A 27,957-nucleotide genomic window follows, 5' to 3' on the forward strand; every position below is an offset into this window, starting at 1 on the left:
ATTGGATAATATTTATGGTTTAGGGAAAGAAAATTGTTTATTTCTTCCCCATGAGGCCCCATGCCTGGCACACAGCAGTACTACTTTGCTGTCACCCTGGCTGATTTGTATATGCTGATTTGTGATGTGGTTTATAATCAGAATGTTTCTTTCTGTTCTGGGTGTCAGAGATTGGGGATTTATTCAAAGATTCATAGGTGAATCCTACAATATCTGCTTGGAAATCAAAGTTTATTTTGAGAAGACAGCCTAGGAAAAGAGGTATACAAACGCATTCTTTGAGAGAATTTTTTTCTCATTGACTTCATCATTGATTGCATGATTGCAGTCTATGTGATTTAATCTTTTCTTGTTGAGAGACTTAAAAATGACTAGTCCTTATAATTGAGTGATTAAAGTTATTTCCCTGGATTCATTCAGAAAAATGAAGTAATTGTTTTGATTCAGTGATAAATATTTATTATTGAAACCAATTTGTCACTGAATTTGAGTGTTAGTCACTCAGAATTATTAAAATATACAAACTGTTGAATATTTGTTATTTCAAATAATGCAATGGAGCGCTTGCTTGTTGATATTGGTACTGTGTGATATTTGCAACTTGATCTTTGAGCCTCAAAATACACGAAAGAAGAAGAACAAGTCTGCATCAAGTGTATTGTATTGTTTATTTATATACTGAATTTATTTTGAATAAATTGGTGTAACAAGGTAAAGTTTGTTTTGGACTACAAACATATATTAATTGTAGAGGTTTCAATTTGGCATTGAACCTATAGCTGGAATCAACTTAATCTGGTGAAAATGGCATTACATCCCCTTATGATCGTTACAGTTTTTGTGGCATTTTGGTGGAATATGAATAAATTTTCATATTTTGTGATGTGAGCCTATTGTCTCGAAGAAGGAAAGAGGGACCATGGTGAATGAAAGAGAGTCTTTGGAAAAGGGAACAATGTCCATGGTATGTATGACAGTTAAAGAAATAAATGGTTCATATTAGATCACAGCTCAGGAAAGAAGATAAAAGAGAGGAAAGTGAAGTTATTAGTGAAAGAGGAGATAAACAGGAAAGAATGTCTTTTTAGAATCGTGTGGAGATAAGTTTTAAAAAGAGAGATAGAGAGAAGGAGGAAATAAAGTCTTAATAATATGTTCCTGTTTATTATTAATTTAAAATGATAATAATAAAAACAATTTTAAGGCACAAGAGTTTATTAATTTGTTATTTTTTCTCCTATTTTGCAGGCAGCCCATTTCTTCTGGGCCACATGGGCAATTATCCAGGCCAAATATTCCAAGATTGACTTTGATTTTCTAGGGTATGTCATCTTTTTATGACCACCTATGTTGTGCCCAATATTTATGTCTCCCCCCCCCCCCATAGATCATGTACATTTTTTGGTTTTATACTGTCTGTCTATTAGTGAGATAGCTAAAAGCTCATGAGCCAAACCAGACTAAATCTGATATTTAAATACAGTGAAACTCAAATGATTTTTCATTTCTCTGCTCATCTCAGGGGGACAGTTCATCTCCTTCATGCTTGCTTCACTTTGCAGTGCCAAGATGGTTAAAGCTTATAAACTCACAGCCAAAACTCGAAAGTACTTGTTGTGCATCTCCACAGTAGATGGTTTGGGAGGCATCAGAGTGATTGACATTTGAACAGGCCTATGCATGAAGACCATCCATGCCAGTACATAAAGACCCATCCTTGAAAAAACGGACATCAGTACTTCATAATTGGAAATTAAAGGAAAAATCATCATAATGATGTTGTTGTTGTTTGGGTTTAATGCCTTGTTTCAGTGCTTACATGGTGGCCAGTTTAACGGGTGGAGGAAGAACCTGGGAAAACACTGGTAACAATGATCGGCCCACAGGAAGCTACTGACAAGCTTTCTCACATACCCACATGGGCTGAGTCCAAAAACTGAAACCATGCAGACAGATTTGCGATGGCAGTGATCAGTAAGGGTGAGCACTTTAGACCACTCAGCCACCCAGGGCCCTCCTAATTTATATGATTAGAAAATTAAATATTTGGTATGTTTGTTAAGTTTTCAGTGCATGTCTTTAGAAAAAGTTTGTGTGCTTCTTTTGCACAACTTGTATGCAGATTGTCAATGAATTATGATAGATTTTCAGTAGTACATGATTATATATTTGCTGTAGTATTACAGATTGTTAATGCAATCAGAGGATTCTGGAAAATGCAATTCATTGTTTTAGCATTCTCTTTCAGCAATGGTTAGGCAAGGTGCAGGTGGGGGTACCACCCTACTTCCCTTTCTCAGGTCAGGTGATGTTCGGAACCGCGCTGAACTTAATCATACATAAAAAAGGAAGACAGTTTCTTTCTTGTCTCTTTCTGAATTAAATTTGAGTCTTCTCTGGGTATCTCAGATCTCAGGAAGAGTTTACCTTATTCTCCTTTGAGACATAAGGTTTGCAGGCTCCCTCCTAAGGGAGATTATAAGTGGATGGAGACCAAGTCATGCTTTCACATTAGAGAGGAACAGCACCTTCCCCAGTCCATGAGGGCAGAGAGTGAGTCTGGCCTTCCTGTGAGGGAGGAGCAGCACCCTTTCTTTTCCATTAAGACAGAGCAAGCTGCATCATTCAGGAGCAGTACCCTCTCACCCACAGCTTGGTTCAGGCTGAAAGTGAGTTGTACCCCACCCACCTCCCCATAGGAGAGACCAGCATCTTAAATCCCTGGAGCCTATTGTCGGTAACAGGATCAAGCCACCCAATAAAAGGAGAGCTTAGATCGGAGTCTGACAGATCTATGGAAGGGTGTTCGTATGGATCTGAATTGCCTGACTGGTCTTTGAATAATAGACACAGGTCATTGACTGGTCACTGGTCATTGAACTCTATCGGTATGGAGATTAGGATCTGGTTGTATATACTTAAGACTGCATTTCATCTTGTTGGAAATTCACAAACTGCATAGATACCATGCTAGGGAGGGGATTCAGTTTAAGGAACGCCCCTCTTTTTCTTATAATCCCTTTAAATTCCTATGGGATGTGAGGCCTTTCCCAGCATGATTATTTCTTCAGGACCATGGTCATATGGTTGAGAGGTTGATGCTGCATGCTGTTGAACACATCTTCCTCTTATGGCTTCGGGTCCAGAAAGGAGGAAGTCACTGGACCTTCTTTCTTTTCCCAAATGCTCCACGAGGGTAGAGAGTCACTTTCCTCCCAATTGCAGAGCCTTCTGCTAGGGAATATTAGCTCCATGTCAGGATCTAACGGATTCAGGTCTCTCTTACCACCAAATTCTCCTTTGCAAGAAAAGGACATAGTCCTGCGTCCTAGGAATGAGACAGGATGAAAACATTCTTACTGTCATCAAGTTTCACAAGAGTTACACAGAACAGGAATGTCCTTCCTTTGGATCCCATGCCTCCTAGCATCCATTGGAATAGGCAGAAGAGGATGAGAGCTGGTCTTTTGATGAAGTGGTAAACAAGGCTTACTGTCTTTTGTCTAGTGATCCGTGTCCCAACCCTTCAGACTCTAGTGACACTAAAATTCTTTCAAGCTTGGAGAAACTTTCTAGGTTTAACTCACAGCCAAATCTTTTGTTGCCTCTCACTTGGTTACAGTTTAGGTGCTTTCCCAAAAGCCAGGATCATGTGGTGGAATGTCTGTCAGAAAAAGGAAAGGGAAACCCTCCTCCATGCTGAGACATTTGGTCTCTGCTTCAAACTGTATGATTCATACCTCTTCCTGGCCAATGAAACCTCCCACTTTGGATGCTGAAGTTAGTTGAGTGTTTATTTACATGGGGACAAGAGATTTAACACTGGAATTTTAGGGCAAAAGAGCTACACCATTGGTAACCTTAGCTTTGCATGCTGACCCCATTTCATTAATGCCATTCAGTCTGGAAGAGAAGGAAGAAGTTTAGTCCCCTCTAAGAAGGGTGTAGTAGACAGGCTGTTCAACTCATTTAACTTCATTATGCATCCAATTGCTCCTTTTTTGATGATTGGTTTATCCACAATGGCCAGCAAGGCCCCGAGTGGCCAAGTGGTCTAAAGTGCTCTCTGTTATGGATCACTGCCATCTCACCTCTGTCTATTGTGTGCTGAAAAATGGTGTTAAACCCCACAACAACAACAATGGCCAGCTTTAGTCCGCATACTAGATGTCTGACTTTTGGTCCTTGGTGACCAAGCTGGGTCTTCTCCCAACCTGGAGAAATTGGAGCTTACTCCATTTAGGCCTTCATCTTTTTGTGATAAATTTCAAGACAAACAGGATTAGTGTGTGTCCCTTTGGACATAGTAGTTAAGATTCTGTCCTTGTTTGTAGTTTCAAGGGCAATGACCACATTGTCAGTTCATTCTTTTCTTTCTCTGCTGGAGATCTTGTACACCACCATGGACATGGTTCCCACGGGTAACTGCATCTTGCCCTCTCCATTTTCTCCTTTTGACAAACTGGAAACTGTAAAGGGACCCTCTAGTTGCTCAGATTTCTCATCATCTGTTTTGGTGGACAAACTGGAATCCCCATTCGTGCATTTAAACCACACTCCTATCAGTTTGCAGATATGTCCAATTCCGGATGTGGCACTCATGTGGAGCCATTGCTACCTCATGGGTCTGTCATTAGTCTGTGGAGGATGTGATGAAATCCACATTAATATGATCTGAAACTACCGTCTTCTCTTTTTAACTTTTCTAGTTTACCAAAGAAAAGACATTTTCCTTGGGTCTGATTGTTGTAGCTCAAAAAGTGACCCATTTTATATTATTTGGTTGTAGTCTTTTATTCTACAGGCCAACTGTGGGATCATCAGCCTCCTCCAAACTAACAGATTCAGCTATGCCGTAAAAACATGTTTTATATTACTGATATTAAAATTAAACTATGCAGTAACACTTGGTTTTGTGTAACTGGTATTAAAATGTAATGGGTTTTTTTTGTTGGGGGGAAACTAATTTTGATAATGTAATACTTCCTTGTTGCAATTGCTAGATTCCCCCTCCTACTTACAGTGATGTCCTAATAGTTTAGTCTACAACCTAAATAGAATGGAGGATAGTGAACATGGGCATTGTATCTGCAGGTTGGATCAGGGGTGATGTCATATTCTAGGATCATGTTCATTCTAATGGTAGGACAAATTTTTGTCATCCAGTTGGGGTAATTTTCCCCCAGAAAGCTAACAGCAATGCAATAGCAACAGGTCAGTTGGGGTATTTTCCACCAAGAAACTTACAAGCAATGCAGTAGCACCAGGTCAGTTGGGGTATTTTCCACCAAGAAAACTACAAGCTATGCAATAGCAACAGGTAAGTATTACATCACTAGTTTTACCCCACAAACAACTACATTTAACAGTTGCATGAACATTTTTAATACTTTATGTGATAGATTAACAATCGAATGAAGATTATTAATACAATATAATATTATTTCAAATTGTTAATGATTCTAGATTTATAATAAGTATGACAGATTTTCAGTACATCATGAGAGATTTAGAGTAATATGACAGACTACACTAGTACAACAGATTGTTAATACATGATTCTCTTTTGGTAGGTACGGAATTATGAAGTACAATGAATTTCTTTCACGTAAAGACGAGTTCCTAGCCTTGAAACTGCCAGACTGACCTTTTAACTTGAATTGCTCATTGAAGACTACTGGTGCTTAACATTTAGTAGTCAGAGATGTTATGCCTTGTGTGTTACAAAAGAACCATTCTGTGATGGATATGGTGTTGGGTATTTTTAATTTTCATTTAATGATTATACATTTTTTAACAAGAGAAATTCAAAAGATTTCCACAATATAAGGAGTTGATCTCATAGTTCCAAAACATATTTATTTATATTTATATTCTGATAAATGTAGTCATTTTACCGTAAGTATTGATTGCTTGGTGTCTTAAAGTAAATATAATTTATTTATGTATATTTGAAATATTCGATGTTATTTTAGATGATGCAATAGATTGCTTTGTAATCAGTGAGGATTTTTTACCAGCATCAGTACACATGACCATCAGTACACAAGACAGCCATGTAGCTCACTGTGTAATTCCTCATACTTTGTACAATAAAACATGTTATATTTGAGTCTTGTGAATCTGTCTGGATAATAGTTGCTTGGTTTTTAAATGGCAATTTTTGTCTGAATAATTGACTGTTTCCCAAATTGCTTAGAATGATTGAAGAGCTCATGTAAGTGTTCAGGCTAAAACCCAAATAGATCCCATAAGGTGTCAAATTGACCTTAAGCATCTTTAGTAATACAGTTCCATGATACTCTTTTGTTTTGGAAAATATCCATCATACAAGAGCCTATTAATCTGGTTATTCTACGGTGTCATAATCCGCTATTATCAAGAATACATTTCAAGCTTACTGACCAATCCGGACACTTAATTGATTTAAGAAATGAAAATTTGTTTATTAATCTCTGCATAAAATCTTAATGATTTCATAGGTATATTCAAATTATTGAAAAAAAATTGTACAAGTCAAGTCAAATTATTTTTTATATTTCTCATGTAGAATAAAAGTCACATGATAATTGATCATGCCATTGCTGTAACTTTCATTTTCATCAGTGATGTCACTACTTTCACTTTCAAAATCCCCTTTACTATTTTCACTTTCATCACTACTTTCACTTTCAAAATCCCCTTTACTATTATCACTGATAACTTTGTCACTGTTTTCATTTTCACGATTTGACATAAATTTTTTTAACTGCCTCATGCGCGTGTTAATAATTTGTTTCGCTACATTTTCGTGAGCTAATTCAGATTTTTTTTTGATCACGCTTGAGAGAGATATGGATTTTTTAACTTCCGCATCTTTCACAGCAGCCAATGATTGGAACCTAGCTTGTAGGATGAGCTTAATAAATCGGTACTCTGCTGGTAGTGTATAAATATCTTCGAATTTGTGTTTGCAATGATTCAAAATTACTAATAATTTTATCTGGATCAAGTTGAATTTTTATGCCATCTTTTATTAATTTTTTTATTGCAGAAATAACATCATTAATAATTCATTTTATATATGTATTTAAAATAAAAAATATTTACATATTTATTATATTAAGCTATTTATAGCATAACATATTTACAGCATTGTATTATACTATTTCCAGCACTATGTACAATCTTAATTTTAAGGATGCCACAGCACATATAGTAGCATATTTACAGCACTATATACAAGTACCACACAACAGCACTATATACAAGTACCACACAACATTAACTTAACTTAATTCTAAAGACAGCACAACATTAACTTAGTTAACTTAATTCTAAGGACAGCACACAACATATATGGGAGCCTTCTCTATGTTCAAGAGATTTTTGCAACACACCACCAATAATCATCCCCGGGGAGAGTGCAAAAGAGCACCCACCACATAGTGTGAGAGTGTAATTTTTTCTGTTGAAGTTCGAGTTTGGAGTGGTCCCCCACTTTTTAATGAAAAGTTGTGAAATATCACCAACGTTGACAGTATGTTTAATCACGGGTTTCAAAAGCCAAACCTCGAGTATAAGAATCAGCCAAGCTAGCATTGCACTATGTTACTATCTTGTTGATATATGTTTCAGAAATTATTATAAAGTTACCTATGCTGGATTCCTACAGATGATTATTATACCAAGTAAATAAATTACAGCATGGATTTATTTCTGTTTCTAAACGCACTGTATAAAATAATTATATATATATATATATATATATATATGCCTTGACAAAGTCAGGGTTGAAATACAGCCATTCAACTAGAGATCTAAAAGTAGCTTAGCTGCATTGTACATGTAATGACATGTGTGACCTGTTTTCTGCCTTGATTTTGTCGATAAGTTAGAAAGTACAAATATCCTACTATTATAAAATTATGTTACTCCACTTATATTAATTATCATCCAGATGGTTAATATTTAATTAAAATGATTTTAAAAAATTGAGATCTGCCAGAGAAAGATATGCTACAGAGTTATCTCCCTTCTTGAGATCAGTACGCAGTAACAAGCAAGGTAACTGCTGAATTACTCTGCCTGAGAGAGCATTAGCCTGACAGTTATCTCCCATCAACAATAGACTTCTGAAAACGATAAAATTACTGTTCTATCATGACACTATATCCAGCATAAAAACACCTTACATGTTTCATGACTGACAAAGTGTATTAATATCTATCTCTCTCTCTCTCTCTCTCTCTCTCTATATATATATATGAAAATGAAAACTTCACCAATGATGTTAGATGTGTCAGAATGAATAAATAATTAGTCTAACAATAATTATTCTAACAATAAGTATAATAACAACAAAATTAACTTAAATAAATAGTAATATAATATTAGTAGCAACACTAGTTAATTACTCTACTAGAGATGTCTTAGCTTGATGGAGTTAACTCCCTTCAACAGTAATGAAAAATTTACTTTTGTTTATATTTTTAGAAAACATCGATTTAGTAATATTTGTGACATGCTGAATCGAAAGCACACAAATATCAAAATCTTTGCCAGCTGAGTTTATTGGCTGAAGTATCATTTCTTTAGCAGTCTCTGTATTTACGGATTTGACTGTTTTTTTCCAGTTGTTTTACGTCTCCCCGTATTTTCAAATCTGCTATTTTGACTGTCATGGCTCATAAATTTTCCAAGGAATTATTGAGTTTTTCTCTATCAATATGATCAGTCACAAAACTGTCTTTAAGTACACCCCGAAAACACTCATAACAAACCTGTGACAGAAATAATGTTTCTTCCTCCAACAGAAAATTGCAGATAACCAGTATTAGCGACAGAACAGATTTGTTTTTTTTAGTCAACAATGCTTTATTACACAATCACATGATGATAGGATGTGTGACAAATTATTTCTGCTCCATTTATATATAATATTATGTTTATAAATGATTATTTGTCTAAAAAAATTATTTTAAAAATCTAGCTAGATAATCTTTCACATTTCTTATAACTTTATCATTATTCAAACATGATTTTTCTCCATTTTAAAGTGGAATTCTGCTTTTCTCCTGACTTGTTACTGCTTCGGTGACCTAATGGTTAGAAGCGTCCATCTCAGATGTGGGAGGTCGTGGGTTTGATCTCTGGCTGAGTCATACCAAAGATTTACAAAAATGGTACTAACAGCTGCCTCGCTGGGCGTTCAGCATTAAGAAGTAAGTGTTAGGACTGGTCAGCCTGGTGTCAGGATCAAGTGACTGGGTGGGAACATCATGCTACATGTCTGCAGCATGATGCCCCAGTGCTAGACATCACTATAAACTGCCATATTGCATACGTCGTAGCAATATGACTGAAAAATTGTTATATCTACATTAAAAGTCCAAATCACATCACATTCTCCTGACTTGAATCCGATTTTTCTTGATATAGTCCATATTTTTTATTTATCATCTCCGATCCGGGTTTTTTAAAATGCCTGTTTGGTCCCATTAAGCAACGACCCTTGTAACGTATTCGTTCCAAATGTTAGTTAGCCCACGACTCTCGTAAGGAGTATTCTGATTGGTTAAAAGTTTAGATTCATCCAATGAATATTAATGTAAAGGAAACTGATGGCAATGGAAAGAAGAAGTGTGCATGAAAAAAATGGCGTCCCGAGTTGTTGAGAGAGACCATGACACGAGAAGTTTAGATAAAGGTTTAAAAAAACATGAAAATGGGAATGGCTGGACCGAAAAGTTGGCTTAAATTTTGTTGGTCAGTTTATAAGAAAACTGAATGCTTGAGGACTGGCATTTTTTTACCTCTGCAATAAAGATATAAATTACGGAAGTCATGGTTGGAACAGTCTAGAACAGCACCTACAAAAGAATCTGCATTTGGAAAAAAATTGAAGCTCAGAAGTACAAGATCTTTTGCATGAGAAAACAGCCCTCTGTCAGAATATGCGCACTGCATGTCGCCAATACAAGCTGGAGCTTGAAAAGAAAAAGGCTCTCGCTGCACATTGAGCCAACAAAATCAGTGATGACAAAAAGGAAGGCTAAAGAAATCATTGACAAAGCCACAAAAGGAGCTTGACTGGCATATCAACAGGTTGTGTCCAGTGGACAAAAAGACAAGTGAATATATGGGATTATTTGTATATAGGTAATGTACTTCGGTGTTTAGTTTACAGATTTGTTATAAAAAGAGAGAAGTGTAATATGTTGGCAGCAAACATTATTTACTTAATTACAATGTGAACACTGACATGCACATGAAATAAGTTAAGCACCAATAGTATTGGAGGACAAATTCTTGTGACAATAAATATTGTGAAATTATTCAAGTTGAAAATGTTTGGTAAGTTTATTAGTTTTTCAGATGATTATTTTGTTATATATTGTGATCAAAAGTTGTACCAGGAGCAGCTTTTCAGGATTGTAAAATCCATTGCTGCCCCGTTGAGGGAGAACCCCCTTTTCAGATTTTCAGTTTTTTTTTATGGAAGACCAAAATCATGTTTTATCAGTGTTATTTTTCATCATAATATCCTTTGAGCTCTCTGTATTTTTACCAACACATTGCACACAGAACTGCGTGTTTCCTCTAACTCCAACAACATATTTCAAACACGGTTTAGATCCTAACCCACCCAGCCCGTACATTTTGTAAGTGATATTCGCAGAATTAGTTTGCACAAGATTTATCACAAGGAGTTGTAGAGCCTATCATAAGCCATTTGTATTTGTTCTTTGTTTGAATCATTATATATATCGTACTGAGAAGGAAAGAACTGATTCTTAGATATGCAGCAAGAATCTCAGTGCATGATCCCTCCCATCTAACAAGATATATCATCAATAGATGCAGTATTCCGTTTAGTAAGAGACTCGTTCCTAACCCAGCTTCTGGAATAGATACATTAAAAAATAAAGGAACTAAATATTGATAACCTTCAGGCAGAAATAATCAAACGCCAAAACCCCACCTCATGGACAGACCAAAATCCCATTGTAATCTTTCTAGAAACAACCTTTGGCCCCAAACAAGACCATCCGCTAGAGATAAGATCAAAAGTCTTAATAATTGACAACTCCTATAAAAACTATGTCAAAATTTACAGTGATGATTATAAAACAAGCAGCTCAGACAGAACTGCTGCTGCCTTAACTTTCCCGGAAACAGATGACGAACTTAGATCAAGACTACCCGACAGTTGCTCTGTATACACAGCAGAATTCTTGGCCATATTAGAAGCAATACCATTGACAGATAATCATAAGTCCCATAAAATGTTAATAATTAGCGATTCAGCAAAGCGTTTTAAAATCACTGGAGACCGGAAACTCAACTGGACGAGAAAACCTCTTAAAAGTAACTAAATTGCTTCCAAAAAAAAAAGCTGAATAAACACCAAATTGTAGAATTCATGTGGGTGCCATCCTATAACAACATACCAGGCAATGACAAAGCCGACTTTTCAGCAAAATTCCAACTTTACGACCCAAACCCCATTCATATCGACTACAGCATCCCAGAGATGTAACATATTCCAAAAAATCACAGCAAAATGGTAAACAGAATGGGATTCCTGCCTTAAGGGTCGTACACTGTACTCAATACAGAAAACAGTGTGCCGCACCAACACTCAATGAACATGACCAACGAGTCATAAACAGGATTAAAACTGGCAAAACTTTGCTAGCAGCCAGTCTTGGGAAAAAATAAAACTCGATATAGAACGAAATACTAATTGTCCCTACTGCCACAAAAATGAGGATCTGCAACATGTGTTCAGTATATGTCCCAAATACAAGAAGAGAAAGTGAAAAACTAGTCAGCTCCCTTAAAATCATTAGTTCGCCATATTCCTATCCAGAATTGTTGTATGAGAGCAGCCCAAATCCAAGCGTAACAAACGAATCAATTCTACTCTTCCTTAGAGAGGTAGATACAGTTGGAAAAATATAATGCCACTCAAACATCGACCAAACGTATTACCGTTTAGCTTTGTACCATATATGTCTACCTACCTTAATTATCTTTCCAACCTCTCACTAACGGATCATGTAATTAGTAATGCTGTGATACAGGCCTGTTATGTCACTGAAGGCAGTATCATACATTTGATCCGTCAAGCAATGCTACATAAGTACAGGAATTCCAACAAATAGACAAAGGTTTTGTAACCTTATAACTTATTTCCTTCTAACCTACCCTTACCACCATCCCATCCCATTCCAAGCGCATTACAAGGTAGAAACAACCACATACGCAGTCGAATCATGTAATTAGTGCCGCTATCATGCAGGTTGGTATGAATTCAAATAGACGCCTTCTTTGAAGTCGTGCCAAGGGGAAGGTGGCATACCGTTGACCACCTACATACGGGTGGTGCGGGCCGATGCTACACTTGTACCTACTGCCCCCTGCGGCATTGTGAATGTGATCCGTTGGGCAATGCAAAAAAAGTGGTCGGCAGCCAAATCACCGCAATGACCATTTCTCCTAATACAAATACAGCCATACTAACAACATCTTACTCATTCCTTTCTACATCTCAAAATATAGCGGATCATTTAAAATATGAGCTAACAAAACTGGCCCACGAAAATTTAGATGACATAAGGTGGCTTTAATCCCCGCCATCAGGACGAGCTACACATTGTGGCAACGACATGAGTACCTAACAAAATAAACATAGCGTAAGACCCCAAATTAAGCTTTGGCTAAAGGCCAAAGCTAAAAGGACCAGCCACACAATGTGGCACTTCAATTACTTATTTAGGATATAGGACCGATAATTAGATATATAAGGTGCCATAAACCAGCTATCATCCCCCGCCCCCTGCACAAGGCAGAAACCATTAAAATTTAAATGAGTTACCCCAAATATTAACTTTTCAAATAAATCCACACAAAAATATCTTAGGTTGGTCCATTGTATCAACACTCTCTACAAGCAGCTCAAATAATAGTTTCAAAATTCATAACCACGTCATGGCGACACCATTTGCTTTTCGGAAATATGGGAGCCACAAAGATTTCGGATGTACAACACCTTCCTCCCGTAAAAACTCATCCTGCCTTGCCACGACTGGGCATTTTGGACTTGCTATGTGAACGAGTGCGTATGGGTCTATTCCCACTAACCGTTTGTGCCGTGGGACAATAAACCCCGAAAACGGACAACATCAATCAGCATACTATGTGTGCATCAAGCGTTGGGGGACGCGGAAGTATTCTGTCCCCCTCGATAAAATCAACCAGCCCCCCGTAGGGGCAATAAACGGTCAAACATGACCTAGTGGGCAAATGCGACCTAAATTCAACTAACTAACTAGTTTGGCTAGCATTCAGCGCGTAACAAAAATGCGATTGACATCTCAGCGATTTTGCTTGACCTAGAGTAACACTTTGACCTAACTTGGACCGTGGCCTTATCGCCAATCTAAACCATTACGGGATTAATGGTCGTATGGGCAAATGGATCCATAACGTTCTCAAAGGAAGGCAGATCAGAACTAGAATAAGGGATCAATACTAAGAAAATTACGAACTTGAGAACAGTACCCCACAAGGAAGTGTTTTAAGCACAACCATTTTCAACATTATGATCAACGACCTGGAACATGATGTCGATCTTAACAAAATTGACTTATCGCAGTTTGCTGACGACAATGGCATATGGAAAGCGGATAACATATTCAGCCAACAACTCATCGTTGATTTACAAACCAATTTAACAAAAATTGGTAAATGGGCAGATAGCTGGGGATTAAAACTATCAAAATAGAAAACAACATGAGTCTTATTTCACCTAACCCCTATTATATGATAGATCCCTCCCCCATACATACAAGGTGAACCTGTTTAATTTGAGAAAATAGCCAAATTCTTGGGTATGCACTTTTACCAACACCTTACATGGAACCACCACATTACAGAACTATTTCGGAAATGTAATGGCGACCTTAACCTTCTTAAAAACATTAAAGGTCTGAAATAGGGATCTGACCAGGACACTTTTAACGCTTTACAGGGCCATAATTAGGTAAAAACTGGACTATGTGTTCCAGATCTACTCTTCAGCCAAACCTACCCTCCTTAAACAATTGGACATAACCCAATCCAAGGCGTTACGTATAAGTACAGGTTCCCTAAAAACACTTCTAAAAAAAAGAATTGAAGATCCTCACAGGTGAAACGCTACTCGTACTGAGGATGAAAGAACTGATTCTTAGATATGCAGCAAGAATCTCAGTGCACGATCCCCCCCATCCAAGAAGAGATATCATCAATAGATGCAATATCCCGTTTAGGAAGAGACTCGTTCCTAATTCACCTTATGGAAAGAAGATAAATCAAGGAACTAAATACTAATAACCTTCAGGCAGAAATAATCAAACACCAAGACCCCACCTTATGGACATGCATAAAACCCAATATAAACTTCCTAGCAACAATTTTTGACTCTAAATGAGACCATCCCCTAAAGATAAGATCAAAAATCTTAACAATAATTGACAACCTTTATAAAGACTATGTCATAATTTACACCTATAGATAAAATAATCAACCCAGACAGAACTGCTGCTATCCTAACCATCCCGGAAACATATGAAGATCTTGGATCAAGACTACCCGACAGTTGCTCTACGTACACAGCAGAATTATTGGCCATATTAGAAGCAATACCACTGACAGATAATCATAAGTCCCAGAAAACGTTAATAATTAGCGATTTGCTAAGCGTTTTAAAATCACTGGAACCCGGAAACTCAACTGGACGAGAAAACTTCTTAAAAGTAACTAATTTGCTTCTAAAACATGCTGAATAAAGACCAAATTGTAGAATTCATGTGGGTGCCATCCCATATTAACATACCAGGCAATGATAAAGCCGACTTGGTAGCAAAATTCCAACATAATGACCCAAACCCCATCCATATCGACTACAGCATCCCAGAGATATACAGAATGATATCCTAAAAACTCGCATTAAAGTGGCAAACAGAATGGCATTCCTGACCTAAGGGTCGTACACTGTACTCGATACAGAAAACAGTGTGCCGCAACACCAAAAGCTCCACCAATACTCAATAAACATGACCAACGAGTCATAAACACGATTAAAACTGGCAAAATACTGCTAGCAGCCAGTCTTGGGAAATACATCAAACTCAATATAGAACGAGATACCAATTACCTCTACCCCCACAATACTGAGGACCTGCAACATGTGTATCAATATCTGCCCCAAATACAATGTTACGGGGTACAAAAGTTGCAAACAATAACATCTAACACAAAGTATATTCCCAGCCAGTTTTTAATGTTCACCCAAGCTAGGGCTCAAGACGACTGCACTTTACAGAGAACAATTCTTTAGTTTTACACCAGGGCAATAGTTTATCAAAACAACTGTGATGACAAATGCAGACTCCAACTCCTATGGGTCAGTATCTTTATCAGTATCAGATGTGAACTAGGTAGAATTTGTTTCTAACATTACCATATCTGACCGCTTAAAATCCTTTAAACTAAAACTACCATGTACACCAATGTCTCTTGTCTTAATGATAATCAATATTTGTACAAATAAATTGGAGGGGAATGTTAAGCATTAATATGAGGGCATCATACAAAAACAAAAGGTAAAACCAGTCAGCTCCCTTAAAATCACTGGTTCGCTATACTCGTACCCAGCATTGTTGTATCAAAGCAACCCAAATCCAACCCTGACAAACGAATCAATTCTACTCTTCCTTAGAGAGATAGATAAAGTTGGAAAAATCTAATACCACTCCAACATCGTCAAAAAATTACCACCGTTTACCTATCATTCCAACCTCTCACTAACGGATCATGTTAATGGTAGAGCTATCATACAGGCCCTTGTGTCACTGTAGGCAATATCATAAATGGGATCTGTCAAGCAAAGCAACATAAGTACAGGAATTCCAATAAATAAACAAAGGTTTTATAACCTTAAAACTTATTTCCTTCTAACCTACCCTTACCACAATACCATCCCATCCCGTTCCAAGCGCATTACAAGCGCAAAATAACCACTTAAACAATTGGATCATATAATTAGTGCAGCTATCAATACACCACCAAAATGGACAAAAACAATCAGCACACTTTGTGTGCATTAAAGCGATGGGGATGTGCCACTATTCTGTCCCCCTTGAAAAAATCAATCAGCCCACACCCCCGTGGGGGCGTTAACCGGTTGCGCATGCCCTAGTGTGCAATTCAACTAACAAACGTCGAACAAGCGAGTCTGGCTGGATGTATTCTATCCATTCATCAAACATTTTTTCGGGACACGACACTTGTAAGAAGTGGACGTTCCCACATACAAGCCAAAAGTTGTAGCATTGGGTGGAGCAGTAGTTCAGGGATTTTATCAAAATCAACATACCACTGTAAAGAAGATCGCAGCCCCCCAAAGCAGTTTCATCCTGCAGACGAGGCCCAGCAGCCTGCCCAGCTGTATCAACCTGTAGACAAGGCCCAGCTGAGTTGACAGCACCTTAAGAATGTTTAGGAAATTTTGGAAAGGGGAAATCAAAATTCAAATAGGTAAGGTAAATCTTATTGGAATTAGACCTTCGGGTAAAATCAATGACTGTCCGTTGTACTACTAAATTAATTTGTTAGGAATACATTATCATAATCTAGTAGAATATCACAAAATAATTCATTATTTCACTAGTCTCAAATAATAATTTTATTCTAACAACAATAAATTAGGTTAGGATTGCTGATACTACAAAAATTGGTTTAAATTTTCTTTTGGCGTTATTTCGGATCTGTCATCGACGTCTTCTTAGTTGTTTACCAATAGATGACTAAATATTGGTGTACATCACTTTAAGCAATAACTCAATAGTTCTTAGTCTGGATAGAAATACTTTAGGGAACATAAATCTGATATATCGTAAAGATTAAGGAAAATTATTTTCGTTGTGGTTGTCGTTATTTCAAATCAGGAGTAGGTAATCTATAGAAAGTAGGAGATCACCTTTATGATGGATGTCGCAACCAAAACCAACCCAACCCCATCCCTTAAGAAAATAGCAATGCAGCAGAACAGAAGAGCCATTAGTCAAAACGATCAACTGAGGAAAATGTTCAGGAACCAGAATATCCCTATCCTCATCCCTGTTTTCCCCCAAATTCTCCATTAAACCAGATCTTGCCTCCCCTCTCTTAAGAGGGCTTTTTAGTTCTTGCCTAACATCGATCTTGAGCCCATAGCTGTAATAAAATAATCTTCACCACATACCCACAAAGTGAATCAAACTCCCTAGCTAAATACCCTAAGTCATTAGCAAGGATCTCAACATATCCCCTATCAAAACATCAACAGGCACTGGCAAACTCGCCCACCCATGCAAAGGTTACCAAGGGAGAAAACCGAGGAAAATCCAAACAAAAACCGCTGTAGATTCATAACAGTCTAACTCCAGGACCCTCTAATCCATCACAACTGATCCATATCTCTACCGACGAGCTACTAAAGCTCATTGAAGAAGAAGGAAAAGGAAAGCATCCACTCACAGGGAGGAATAAGGCTGACAATTCAACAAAGCCAGTAAGGAAGAATACGGAAGAAACGCTGAAACTCAGAGGATCTAACGAAAATATTAACGTTCTAAAGGGAGAGAAACAAACTTCAGGAGAAGGCCTATGTCCCAAACTAAACACCAACCCAGACCTTAACCTTATAAAAGGAACGACGAGGAAAGACAGAAACCAATACCAGCCAAATAAATTAACCATCTTTATCAAAAGTGGCAATCCGCGCATTCAGAGTATTAGTGACAAAAGCATAGTGTCAGCTCTGACCAACACACAATTTGGTGAACTGAAAATAATCGTACCCAGTTCGGACTAATTAATTATCTGGTGCAGTACAAGTCAACAAGTTGCCAAATACCTGGAGATTTAAAGAATTGGACCAGCTTCAGTCACAGCAAGTAGACATAATGCAAAATCGGGAAGACGTATCATCATATACCACAGGATTTCAGACGAAAGGAAAAACGGACCACTTTACCAAGCAAAGCAACCAGGAAAAGGTATCGCCAATTCCGACAATGAATAAGATACTCAAACTAAAAGGTATCCACCGGATGATAGACAATAATAAACTACAGGAATATCTTGCTTACTATGGAGCTAACATAGCCAAAGCCTACATGACACATAACAAAAGCAACTAGGAATACAATGTAGCAATACTGGAATTTAAAACCACACCGCAATTACTAATCAGATTAGCCCTTTATGGAAAATCATATCCCTGGAAAAGTACAAAAGCAAATCCCGGTTCTGCAGCAAATGTAAGGGATGGGGACATTATACAAACAAACGCGGCTTCAGGCCACTATGTGGCACTATCGGAGGTAAACACCCAGGTAAACTTAACTATACAGGGCAAAAATGTGCTAACTGTTTAGGCCATCACCACCCCAAGTCCTGGGAATGCCAATAACGCGCATGGAAATAGAGATAGTAGACATAATGTATACAAATCATTTAACATGCCAAAAAACTAAGGAAACAAAGAAAACGATAATACCCAAGGAGATCATAATATCCAATTCTGAACCGCTATCCAACAAATAGTTTAGAAAGGAAGACATGTATGCACAACCAGAGGAAAATAAATTCTCTGGAACGTGTACCCCAAAGGACACAATCTAAGGAAGGAAATCCAGAAGTACTCGATACAAACAAGTACATACCAAATGATACAATGGTGAATCCACAAATCACTAATAACAGAAGACCATCTAATACATACAATAGCAACAGTAATAGTAACAGGTCAACAAGCAATAGCAATTGTACCAATTTAGGGAAACACCCTAAAGAAGAACAGAAAAGCAGACCCAAGGAAATGACCCAAGATCACTATGTGGAAAATGCTAATGGAAATGAAACATATGAAATAGAACAAAGCCACACCCATTACTGGATGCAAAATAGGAAAGCTCCTTCCCTAAATCAGCTTTGTACTACACGTCAGAGACTTACTAGACGGTATAGCAGGTATGATGAAATAGGACAACATTCCCATTCAGCAGACTTGTAGACTACTATGGCACCTGGTGGATGAGTCCACTGTATCGACAAACTAACGATGTTCACCCACGATATCATTTAAACCCTATCTATGAATTACATGGAACATCGAAAGCAATTTCACATTTGGCAGTGGAACTGCAGAGAACTTATAATAAATGCCCCAGATTAATCATAAAATTAGATAAGGAAGCAGACAAACCCGATATTATTGGTTTACAGGAAACACACTTAAATAATGGTACAAAATTCCTACCGAAAATCCCAGGTTTTTCGACCTCCATCATCAAATATCGACCCGATGGGGGAAAAGGAGGGGGGATAACAATATGTGTTAAGTATGTATTGCCTAATGTAGCCAAAGGGAATATCAAACCAGGGATCGATGATATAGAGAACATAGAATACCAGTCGGTCATGGTCATGTTAGGAAACAAGGAGATATAAATTTTAGACGTCTATGACCCAAGTGGGAAAAACCTAACATCCATGAACACCTATAAATTATTAATTAAAAACATTGGAACTAACTTTATTATTTGCGGCGATTTTAATGCACATAGTGACCATTGCGGCGATAAGACCACTTAAATTTTACAATTTTTTTATGGGATTTAACCTGCTGCAAAGGCAAGTGTATTTTTTTCGTACTTCTCAAATTGAATATAGGTTTTGGACCAGAAAATGGCCTTCTTTCATACACTCTACTTATTGAATATACATTCTACTCGCAAGCAAATTTCAGGGCAAATTTCACAGACTAGCAGTAATTAAATACATTCAATACTATAAAGAAAGCTCATTAATTCACAATACTTTCAAACTCTTTTTTAAAAACTTTTTTTCTTCCTTTTAATACAAGAAATTATTGATGATTTGAACTGAAAGTGATAAGTTAGGCATATATTTTAAGAAAGCGAACTTTGGGTTTGAAATTTGCTTGGAAGTAGAGTGGGTAGGTATAAGCATAAAAACAAAGATCCTAATCTGCCCTCGTATAATGCGCCAGCATTTATGGCTCTGTGTAGTTTGTTAAGAGTAATCAGTAGAACAAGTGGTATATACTCGTATCTACTGGCACATTGTATATAGTATATTATATTTTTGCTATTGCCTCGTCTTATAAGCGAATGTATATGGTATTCTCAATAATAACGGTTTAGCATAATGTTTCGTGCATGCAGTCGAATCAGTATGATAGCTACATACAAACTTGGCCCCCCAAAAAGAAAACGAAGATTATAAAAACTGCAGCAAAGAGGGTGAACAGCCTCTAATTGACTTACTCTCGACTCGTAAAAATAAGCCTTCCTGAAAATCACAAAAAAAAATAATCGCAAAATAAAAGATCGCGGCGGTGACTGTGGGTGCCGAAACGACATTCTCGCTGCTGCTACTATCCAAAAATAGTATCAAGACCTATACGATAACGCGATCGTGGGTCATGTAAGTTTATTGTTATAAATCTATGCGGGGTTGACTGAGACTGACTAAATAAATTTCTAAACTTAATTATGTCCATATCACCGCTACACCAAGTCTAATGAATATTTCGCAGAGTATGCGTATCAACACCATTTAATACAGCTAAAATATTGCAGTTATCTCTGGTCACTTTTGGTATTTGTGTATATCGCTAAGTAACATAAATTACAATGATGATCAACGATGTTACGATGTACTTAAAGACTTTAATGAAAACGCAAAGTTGTTGGATGAAAACGGTGATGATGTTATTGAATTTATTACTGACATTAATGAAGCACCGTCTGCAGATGATATTGATGGATTTATTAATAATTTAGTTGTATACGACAATGTAATGCTGACTTTGTAAACATTTTCACTGACGGATCCAAAACAACTGAACAACACACCCCACCCCCACCCCCGAACAGCAGCTGCAGTAGTTATTCCCGAATTCAGTATACAAATGGGATTCAGATTACCAGACCACTGCTCTACTTTCATCACAGAGTTCTGAACAATAACAGAATCATTAAAATGGATTAAAGACAAAAAAGCTCCAAAAGCAGTTATCATCAGCGACTCACTTAGTGTAATAGAATGCATCAAATCTCACGGCACCAAATTTAGCGAACAATACTTGGCTAGAGCTTTTTATATGCTTAAAGAATTATCCACAGCGGATCAGATAGTTGAATTCATGTGGATATCCTCGCATATTGGAATCCCTGGCAATGAGCTAGCCGACAAAGTCGCAAAAAAACATGTTAGGGAACCCTAACCCTGCCCCACTCAGATATAGCATAACAGAAGCCCAAAGCATAACAAGAAACTATATTATCCAGGAGTGGCAGGAAAACTGGAACTCCACTACCAAAGGCAGGATACTCTACTCCATTATAAAAGAAACCAATAGGTCCATCAAACCACCCAACGTGAACAGCCTGGACCAAAAAATTATCAATCGCATCGTAACCGGTAAAACAAAATTAGCAGGAAGTTTTGGCAAACATCTAGGACCCGGGCCTGCTAATATCAACTGCTATCACTGCAAAACCATCGAAGACCTGCCACATATATTCAATAGCTGCTCAAAATATCAGGGAGCTAGAATAGAATTTCAAAAAGCTCAAAACAAAATTGGATCCCTTACCACTTACCCAGATTTCCTTAAAAATAACAACCCCAACATAAATATGACCTACCAAAACATACTTAAATTCCTAGACACATTCAAGCTAAAAGAAAAAATATAAAACACCCTAAAAGCATAAAATAAACAACCTCACTTAAAAATAAATTTCCACTACCAGACTGGCACCTTTGACAGGTCATGAGGGACCTGAGTACTCAGCAAAGGTGTCCCTCTAGCTTAAAAAAAAAAACCTGTAAAACATAGCCCACCCAAATACTCTTTAAAACCAGATTAATATACATAGACAGACGGGCGGTTTTGATACGTCCCTAGGGACCTCAATACTCAGCAAAGGTTCCCGTTTTCTTAAATCCCAAATATATCCTTAAAAATTAAACAAAAATAATATTTTAAAATAATCTTCTTCTCTGCTCTCTTCCTAGCCCTAACATGAAAGACAGCCAAAGTAATACTGCGGCCTAATTCTGTGATACAGACCATACTAACACTAAAGCAGCACAGAGTTTTCCATCCAATGCAACCTAGCTCATCTTTAGAACAATTTTAGACACAAGAACCAAAACTCAAAATTCGTACAAGTACATCCATTTAGACCATTACCCTGGAATGAGCGGACTCCTGCCTGCAGATGGTCGCCTGCCTTTCTGGTCACTACCTCCCTTGCCTCAGTCGGACACAAATAAGCGTGCAACACGCGCATGAAACACCTAACATAAATAAGAGCAAAAATAAATGAATAACAAGTGGCACTATGGTGTCAGAATCCTTACACAATTATATCAAGAGGCCTACAAGAACTACCCAATCCAGCAGCTAGTAGAAGCAGCTAATTACGATTTTACGCTACACAGCTACCATTTCCCCGAAATTACCTGAGGGGAAAAAGGAATGTGGAGAAATGTAAAGAAGCAGAAAGAAAGAAAAAAAATGGGGAACTTCTGCTAAAAAAGCCCTTCTAAGGGCTACCAATATTGCCTCTTATCCAGGGAACCAGTTTGGCTTGGTATCCCGTTTCGATAAAACTATAATGTACACTAACTTGATCTGTCAATCCACCGGTTCAAAATTAAAACCTTTTATGACCTAACAGAGACCAAACTTTTTATATGTCGCTCAGACATATTAGTTATTAAAAAATTGTAGGGCATCTACAACATGCACGATGTACTAGAATTTTTACGATTGTTAGGATGTAGGAAAATTTTACAAATTGTTTTGATTTTACCCAATTGCACAGGTGGCTAACACATGATTGGCATTTTTTTTTTTTTATTGTCCATTAGTACAACTAGATTAAATTTGACTAAGTACGGGCTGACGTTCTAGGGAGTGCACGACACCCATGGCTGGCTTGCCGAGTTCCTTGCCCTCTTACCTCTCTCGGACATCGTATAACGGCTAAGATGTGGAACAATTTCCTCCCCCCTAAAGCTAGGTGTCACGATGTGACGTCATCGTTGTTACCAGTCGCAACTGGCGTTATAAACTGCTTGGGTCGACATCTAGTACAGAAAATACGGACTGAAATCAACTCATTGTTAACATGAGTGTGTGTTGAGCCCATTCCCATTCATGAAAGCCCTTCATTCAGGTCGTTAGAGACGTATAGTCCTACGACCTGACGGCTAAATTAGCAGGGCTCATTGAACACGTAAATGCCTGGGGGATGTGGCACTAATTCCATCCCCCAGGAGCATTTAGCATCACGCTGTGCTGGAATAAACCCGTCGCACATGCCCTTCTGGGCGCACGCGACGCAAATACAATCAATCAATCAATCAAGTATAACAGTTTAATATCAATTCACTAGTCAAGTGCTTCAAAATTCCCAAGTACTCTCCTTCCGTTCGACCCTGTGATAGCCTATTTCATCGTTTGATTAGTAGTGTGAGATAACTTTCCACCTGTTCTTGTATTCTACTCATGTGTATTCTTCTCTCCAATTCCGCCAATTCCTTCTCCTCTTCCGCCCGACTTTCTCCAATTTTCTTCTCCTCCTTCTTCTCTGTACTCCTCCTCCTTCTCCACTTTCTCTTCCTCGACTCGTTTTCCTCCTCCTCCTCATCGACTCTCTCCACCGACTAGACTTGTCGACTCCGACTGCTCTGCTAGTCTCACTTCCGTCTCCCGTCTTAGAGACTCGGGACTCAACTGAACCGGAAGTTCTGTCCCCCTAAAAGCTTCCTGTGGAAACACAAGGACGGTACAATATTTTCCTTAGCCCCGGAACATATATAAATTAAAATTAAATTAAGGTAGGCAAAGTCAATTAAAATACAAATTATGAAGTTTTAAAACATTCACAGAATGAAATTGGTTGGACACAAAGGCATGAAGGGTCATCACCATTAAGCAATGGTGGTAGATACATAATTTATCATATCTGAAGCATTAGGTTTCAAAACACAATTAGGAAATATTATTGATGACAATAATTACTATATAAATGGTAAATTGTATTAACTTTGTATGTGTGATTGCATAGTTATTAACCAATGTGCAAAACACTCCACCTAGCATAGTCAAATCTTCACGCTCTGCACACTGCATACCCACACCAATTCTTGGCAACACTTGCCATATCTAAATGTGTGTTTAATATTCCACTGAAAGTCACTCTGAGGTTTATAAAAGGCATTAATTTTGCTTGTTATCGACAAACAAAAACATATGTTTGCATTTATAGTAAAGTTATTTGTACGTGCATACGTGGAGTCACTATATTGCTGTGGCTGTCTATAGGACTCGCGGTACTAATTCAGTTCTCTATTTTATTTCAGTAAACGCTAAGATAAGCTATCAAAAGATTCTTTTTACTAAAATCTATCTTTAATTATTAACACAAAATTACTGGCCAGCCAAACACATATATACTCTATTTTATCTTCACCCATTCCCAGACTGGCCCCAATTTTCCAAACGATTAGTACCATGAGTCTGGAGAGCTTCAGTATTAAGGGAGATAAATTAGGAAATCAGTTTCCGAAAATGCCTATATACAAGGACTGACAAAGCGACACAAATAGCGACTAAGAAGACATAGCGAGACAAATAGCGACATATAAGAACTGACACAGCGACGCAGATGGGCGCCCGCACATAAGGGATGTGGCATTTATCCCCCGCCTATTTCACCTCTAAACATATTTTGGTCTACATCCCAGAAACTTAATAGCTGACCACTACATGTTTACCACACACAAAATTCTGCGGGCCTCACTGGATAGCGATTAAGAACCATATATATATATATATATATATATATATATATATATATATATATATATATATATATATATATATATATATATATATAAGGACTGACATAGCAGTGGCGTACGGAGCTACAATGCCGCCCGGGCGGAGGTCCGAGATGCCGCCCTCGGCCGCTTTGGTATTTAACTATAGGCCTCTTAGTCATCAAGGACGGCCTAAAAGAAATTCAAAACATTATCATCTTTTACCCCTATTTCTCTCTCTTTCCTTTTCTTTTTCTTCCTTTTTTCCTCTTCTATCATTCTTCTCTTTTTTGCTGCCCCTATAGAAGTGCCGCCCGGGGCGACATCGCCCCCATTCCCCCCTCCCCATTCATTCGGTACACCAGTGTGACACGGTGATGGAAATATCGACTAAGAACACTAATTATATATATATATATATATATATATATATATATATATATATATATATATATATATATATATATATATATATATATATATATATATATGGACTGACACAGCGACGCGAATGTAAATAATTTCGCCAGATTTAGAATTATGTAAGTTCATTGTCAGAGTCGACTCGCGTGGTGGCATGGTTCTTGTACATGCATGCTCAATAACACGTCAATAAAGTTGATGAAGCAGACAGAGAAAAAAAAGATGTGTTAGTGATGATTATAATGTTGGAAATACTACAGACAGAAATAATATAACAAACCTGAAAGTATAAATTATCCTATAATAATAAGAAGAAAAATAGTAACAAGATGAGAAAGAAGGAGATAATAATAAAGTTGAATATAGTTTTTAGTAAAGAGCTGCATGTATTTTTATTTTATTGCTCGTATTTTGTTATCACATGGACAGTATTCTCAATTACGAAATCCTGCATACTACCGAAAACGTCTTCCCAGGTATGTCGGGCATAAAACACGAATGCTTTCCAAAAACACTGAAACGGACGGTTACCAAAATATGTATATGATACGTGAGCTACCTATTTGATGTATTGAACCGAATAGTATATTCATTAAGGCCGAGTCCACTTCAAAAATAGGTAAGGACCCCTGATACCACTGACTCATATGATATCTACATCAGGTTTGTGTCCCATGTTTTCACAATTAACTTCAATATCTCATACACTAGTTTGTGGAATGGACTAAACATTGAAAAATAGTATTATCTGTAGGTCCAACTGCAACATCTGTTTGTTTTGCTCGTTACGAATCAGTCTCGTGCAGTAAATAAATACACGCATTTCCATTTCAAATTCAATATTTTTTCCAGAAAATCCAACAACCTGAAGAAAAAAAAAATATGCAGGATGTTTCAATTCTAAATACGCTTCTTATTTCCTCAAGTGGTACCTAAAAACGTCGATAATACTATATATATATATATATATATATATATATATATATATATATATATATATATATATATATATATATATATATGGGGGGGGGGGTGCGTGTGGTGGATTTAATGCGAGACTGCTTAATTTGTACAAAGATGGAATGTAGGAAATAAAATAACGTCGATACAGTGCCGGATTTAGACATCGCGAGGCACTGAGCTATGAAGAGCTGTTGAGGCCCTATTTGATATAAAATAAATTTGAGAGACCCCTTCAGACTAGTTCAGACTGTGAGGCCCTAAGTTGTAGCTTGTTTAGCTTATGCCTAAATCTGGCACTGCCTCGATACTTTTTTTTAAAGTCGCCAACATAAAGGATGCAGTTAAGATTTTATTTTCATAACCTGTACAAAAAAAAGAGCACTGTAAACAATATTTCTGGTATGCTATAATCTAGCATTTTTTTCCTTCTCTTTTCTAACTTGTTTCTTTCTATTTTAACTACCTTCAAAGCAGTTCTGCTCCATGTGTTTTTTTTTTTTTAAATGCTTAAATCATTAGCAGGAAATGTGATATGTAGGCAGGTAAATGCGGCGTAAATCTTAGTCAATGACCATTTTACACGTGGGTGAAATAGGTGGTTATGTGTTTAGTTGTTGTTGTTTTAAAAATTTTGATCCCTCCTTTGTCGGAACTTTTTCTCCTGCTTTTTAACTGTAACTTCTACGGAGGGAAATATGTTTTCGATAAGGAATTAACAAAAATATACAGCGTGCCTCGCAGGAAATGTTACCCAATCTCTCCCTCGAAAAAAATTAAAATGGTCTGTGCCGTCATTCCACGGTAAATAAATAGTCAACTAAACAATAGATGGCTAAGAATGCGAATAGCTCTTTTCACGGGGGTTAGTCAATGGCTTTAACCCTAAACAACAAATAACAAAATCAAAAAGTGAGGTCTGGCCTCGTTTGACCTCGTCTAGAATGACAGATACACCGATCCAGCGTTGTGTTTATATTTTTGTGGAAACCAAAAATAAGGAAGAAAAGAGATAGCAGTGTGAACACACACACATACATACATACATACTTGCATGCATACATATATACGTTGGTGCATACATGCCTACCTGGCCGCATGAATAGCTATCAACACAAGAGAGGAAAAATAGTGGTCACCTCCCATCTATGCCCATCCCCGCTCCAGGTTGAAACTATACTTGAACTGGTCTTGATTCCTCCCATTGGAGACGAAAGAGAGGCTGAAAACTGCCATCGATGTTGGACTGATCGGATATAACTAGAGCACGCTGTTTTCATTTCAGGACAGTCAGCTTAATCATGCTCCGGTTCCGGGACAAATTTTCATAAAGGAACCAGATTCTAGACAACGTTCATGCAGTAAAGCACGTGCCTTACCTTAGGCTAAATTTGCCGTTCAGCGGGACAATACCTCGTGCAAAATAGATACGTTACGGACACAATTCAGTTTATTTAAATTGTTAATTTTCCAAAGCATGTGAACGCTTGTGGAGAATATACTACATATACTGCAAATAGATTGCATGTTTATTAAATGCTAACGTATAGCTTTAAACAGATGCTCAAAAAAGGTAATCAACAAAAGCTGGAAAGAAGATGATGGAGAAATATAAACAAGTTTTGTAACAAGTCT

The 27,957-nt window shown here is 37.4% G+C and overlaps 1 protein-coding gene and 1 long non-coding RNA gene across 3 annotated transcripts in view; one reads left to right on the forward strand and one right to left on the reverse strand.

The window, feature by feature from the left end:
- The window catches only part of LOC149785072 (putative ethanolamine kinase), a 31,336-nt gene extending 25,224 nt beyond the window's left edge, over positions 1–6,112 (forward strand). For both annotated transcript variants that reach the window (XM_089978800.1, XM_089978801.1), the window contains 2 exons: positions 1,249–1,322; positions 5,574–6,112. In XM_089978800.1, the coding sequence (XP_089834926.1) occupies positions 1,249–1,322; positions 5,574–5,646 (147 nt within the window). In that variant the 3' untranslated portion in view covers positions 5,647–6,112. The remainder of the gene's footprint in view (positions 1–1,248; positions 1,323–5,573) is intronic.
- LOC149785073 (uncharacterized) overlaps positions 1–27,665 on the reverse strand; it is a 51,338-nt gene extending 23,673 nt beyond the window's left edge. The window contains exon 1 of the long non-coding RNA XR_016425358.1: positions 27,413–27,665. This is a non-coding gene — a long non-coding RNA (uncharacterized LOC149785073). The remainder of the gene's footprint in view (positions 1–27,412) is intronic.
- Positions 27,666–27,957: the final 292 nt, after the last annotated feature.

This window comes from Sinohyriopsis cumingii, chromosome 13 (genome assembly GCF_028554795.1).
Source record: "Sinohyriopsis cumingii isolate HCF-2022 chromosome 13, ASM2855479v2, whole genome shotgun sequence".
Lineage (NCBI taxonomy): Eukaryota > Metazoa > Mollusca > Bivalvia > Unionida > Unionidae > Sinohyriopsis > Sinohyriopsis cumingii.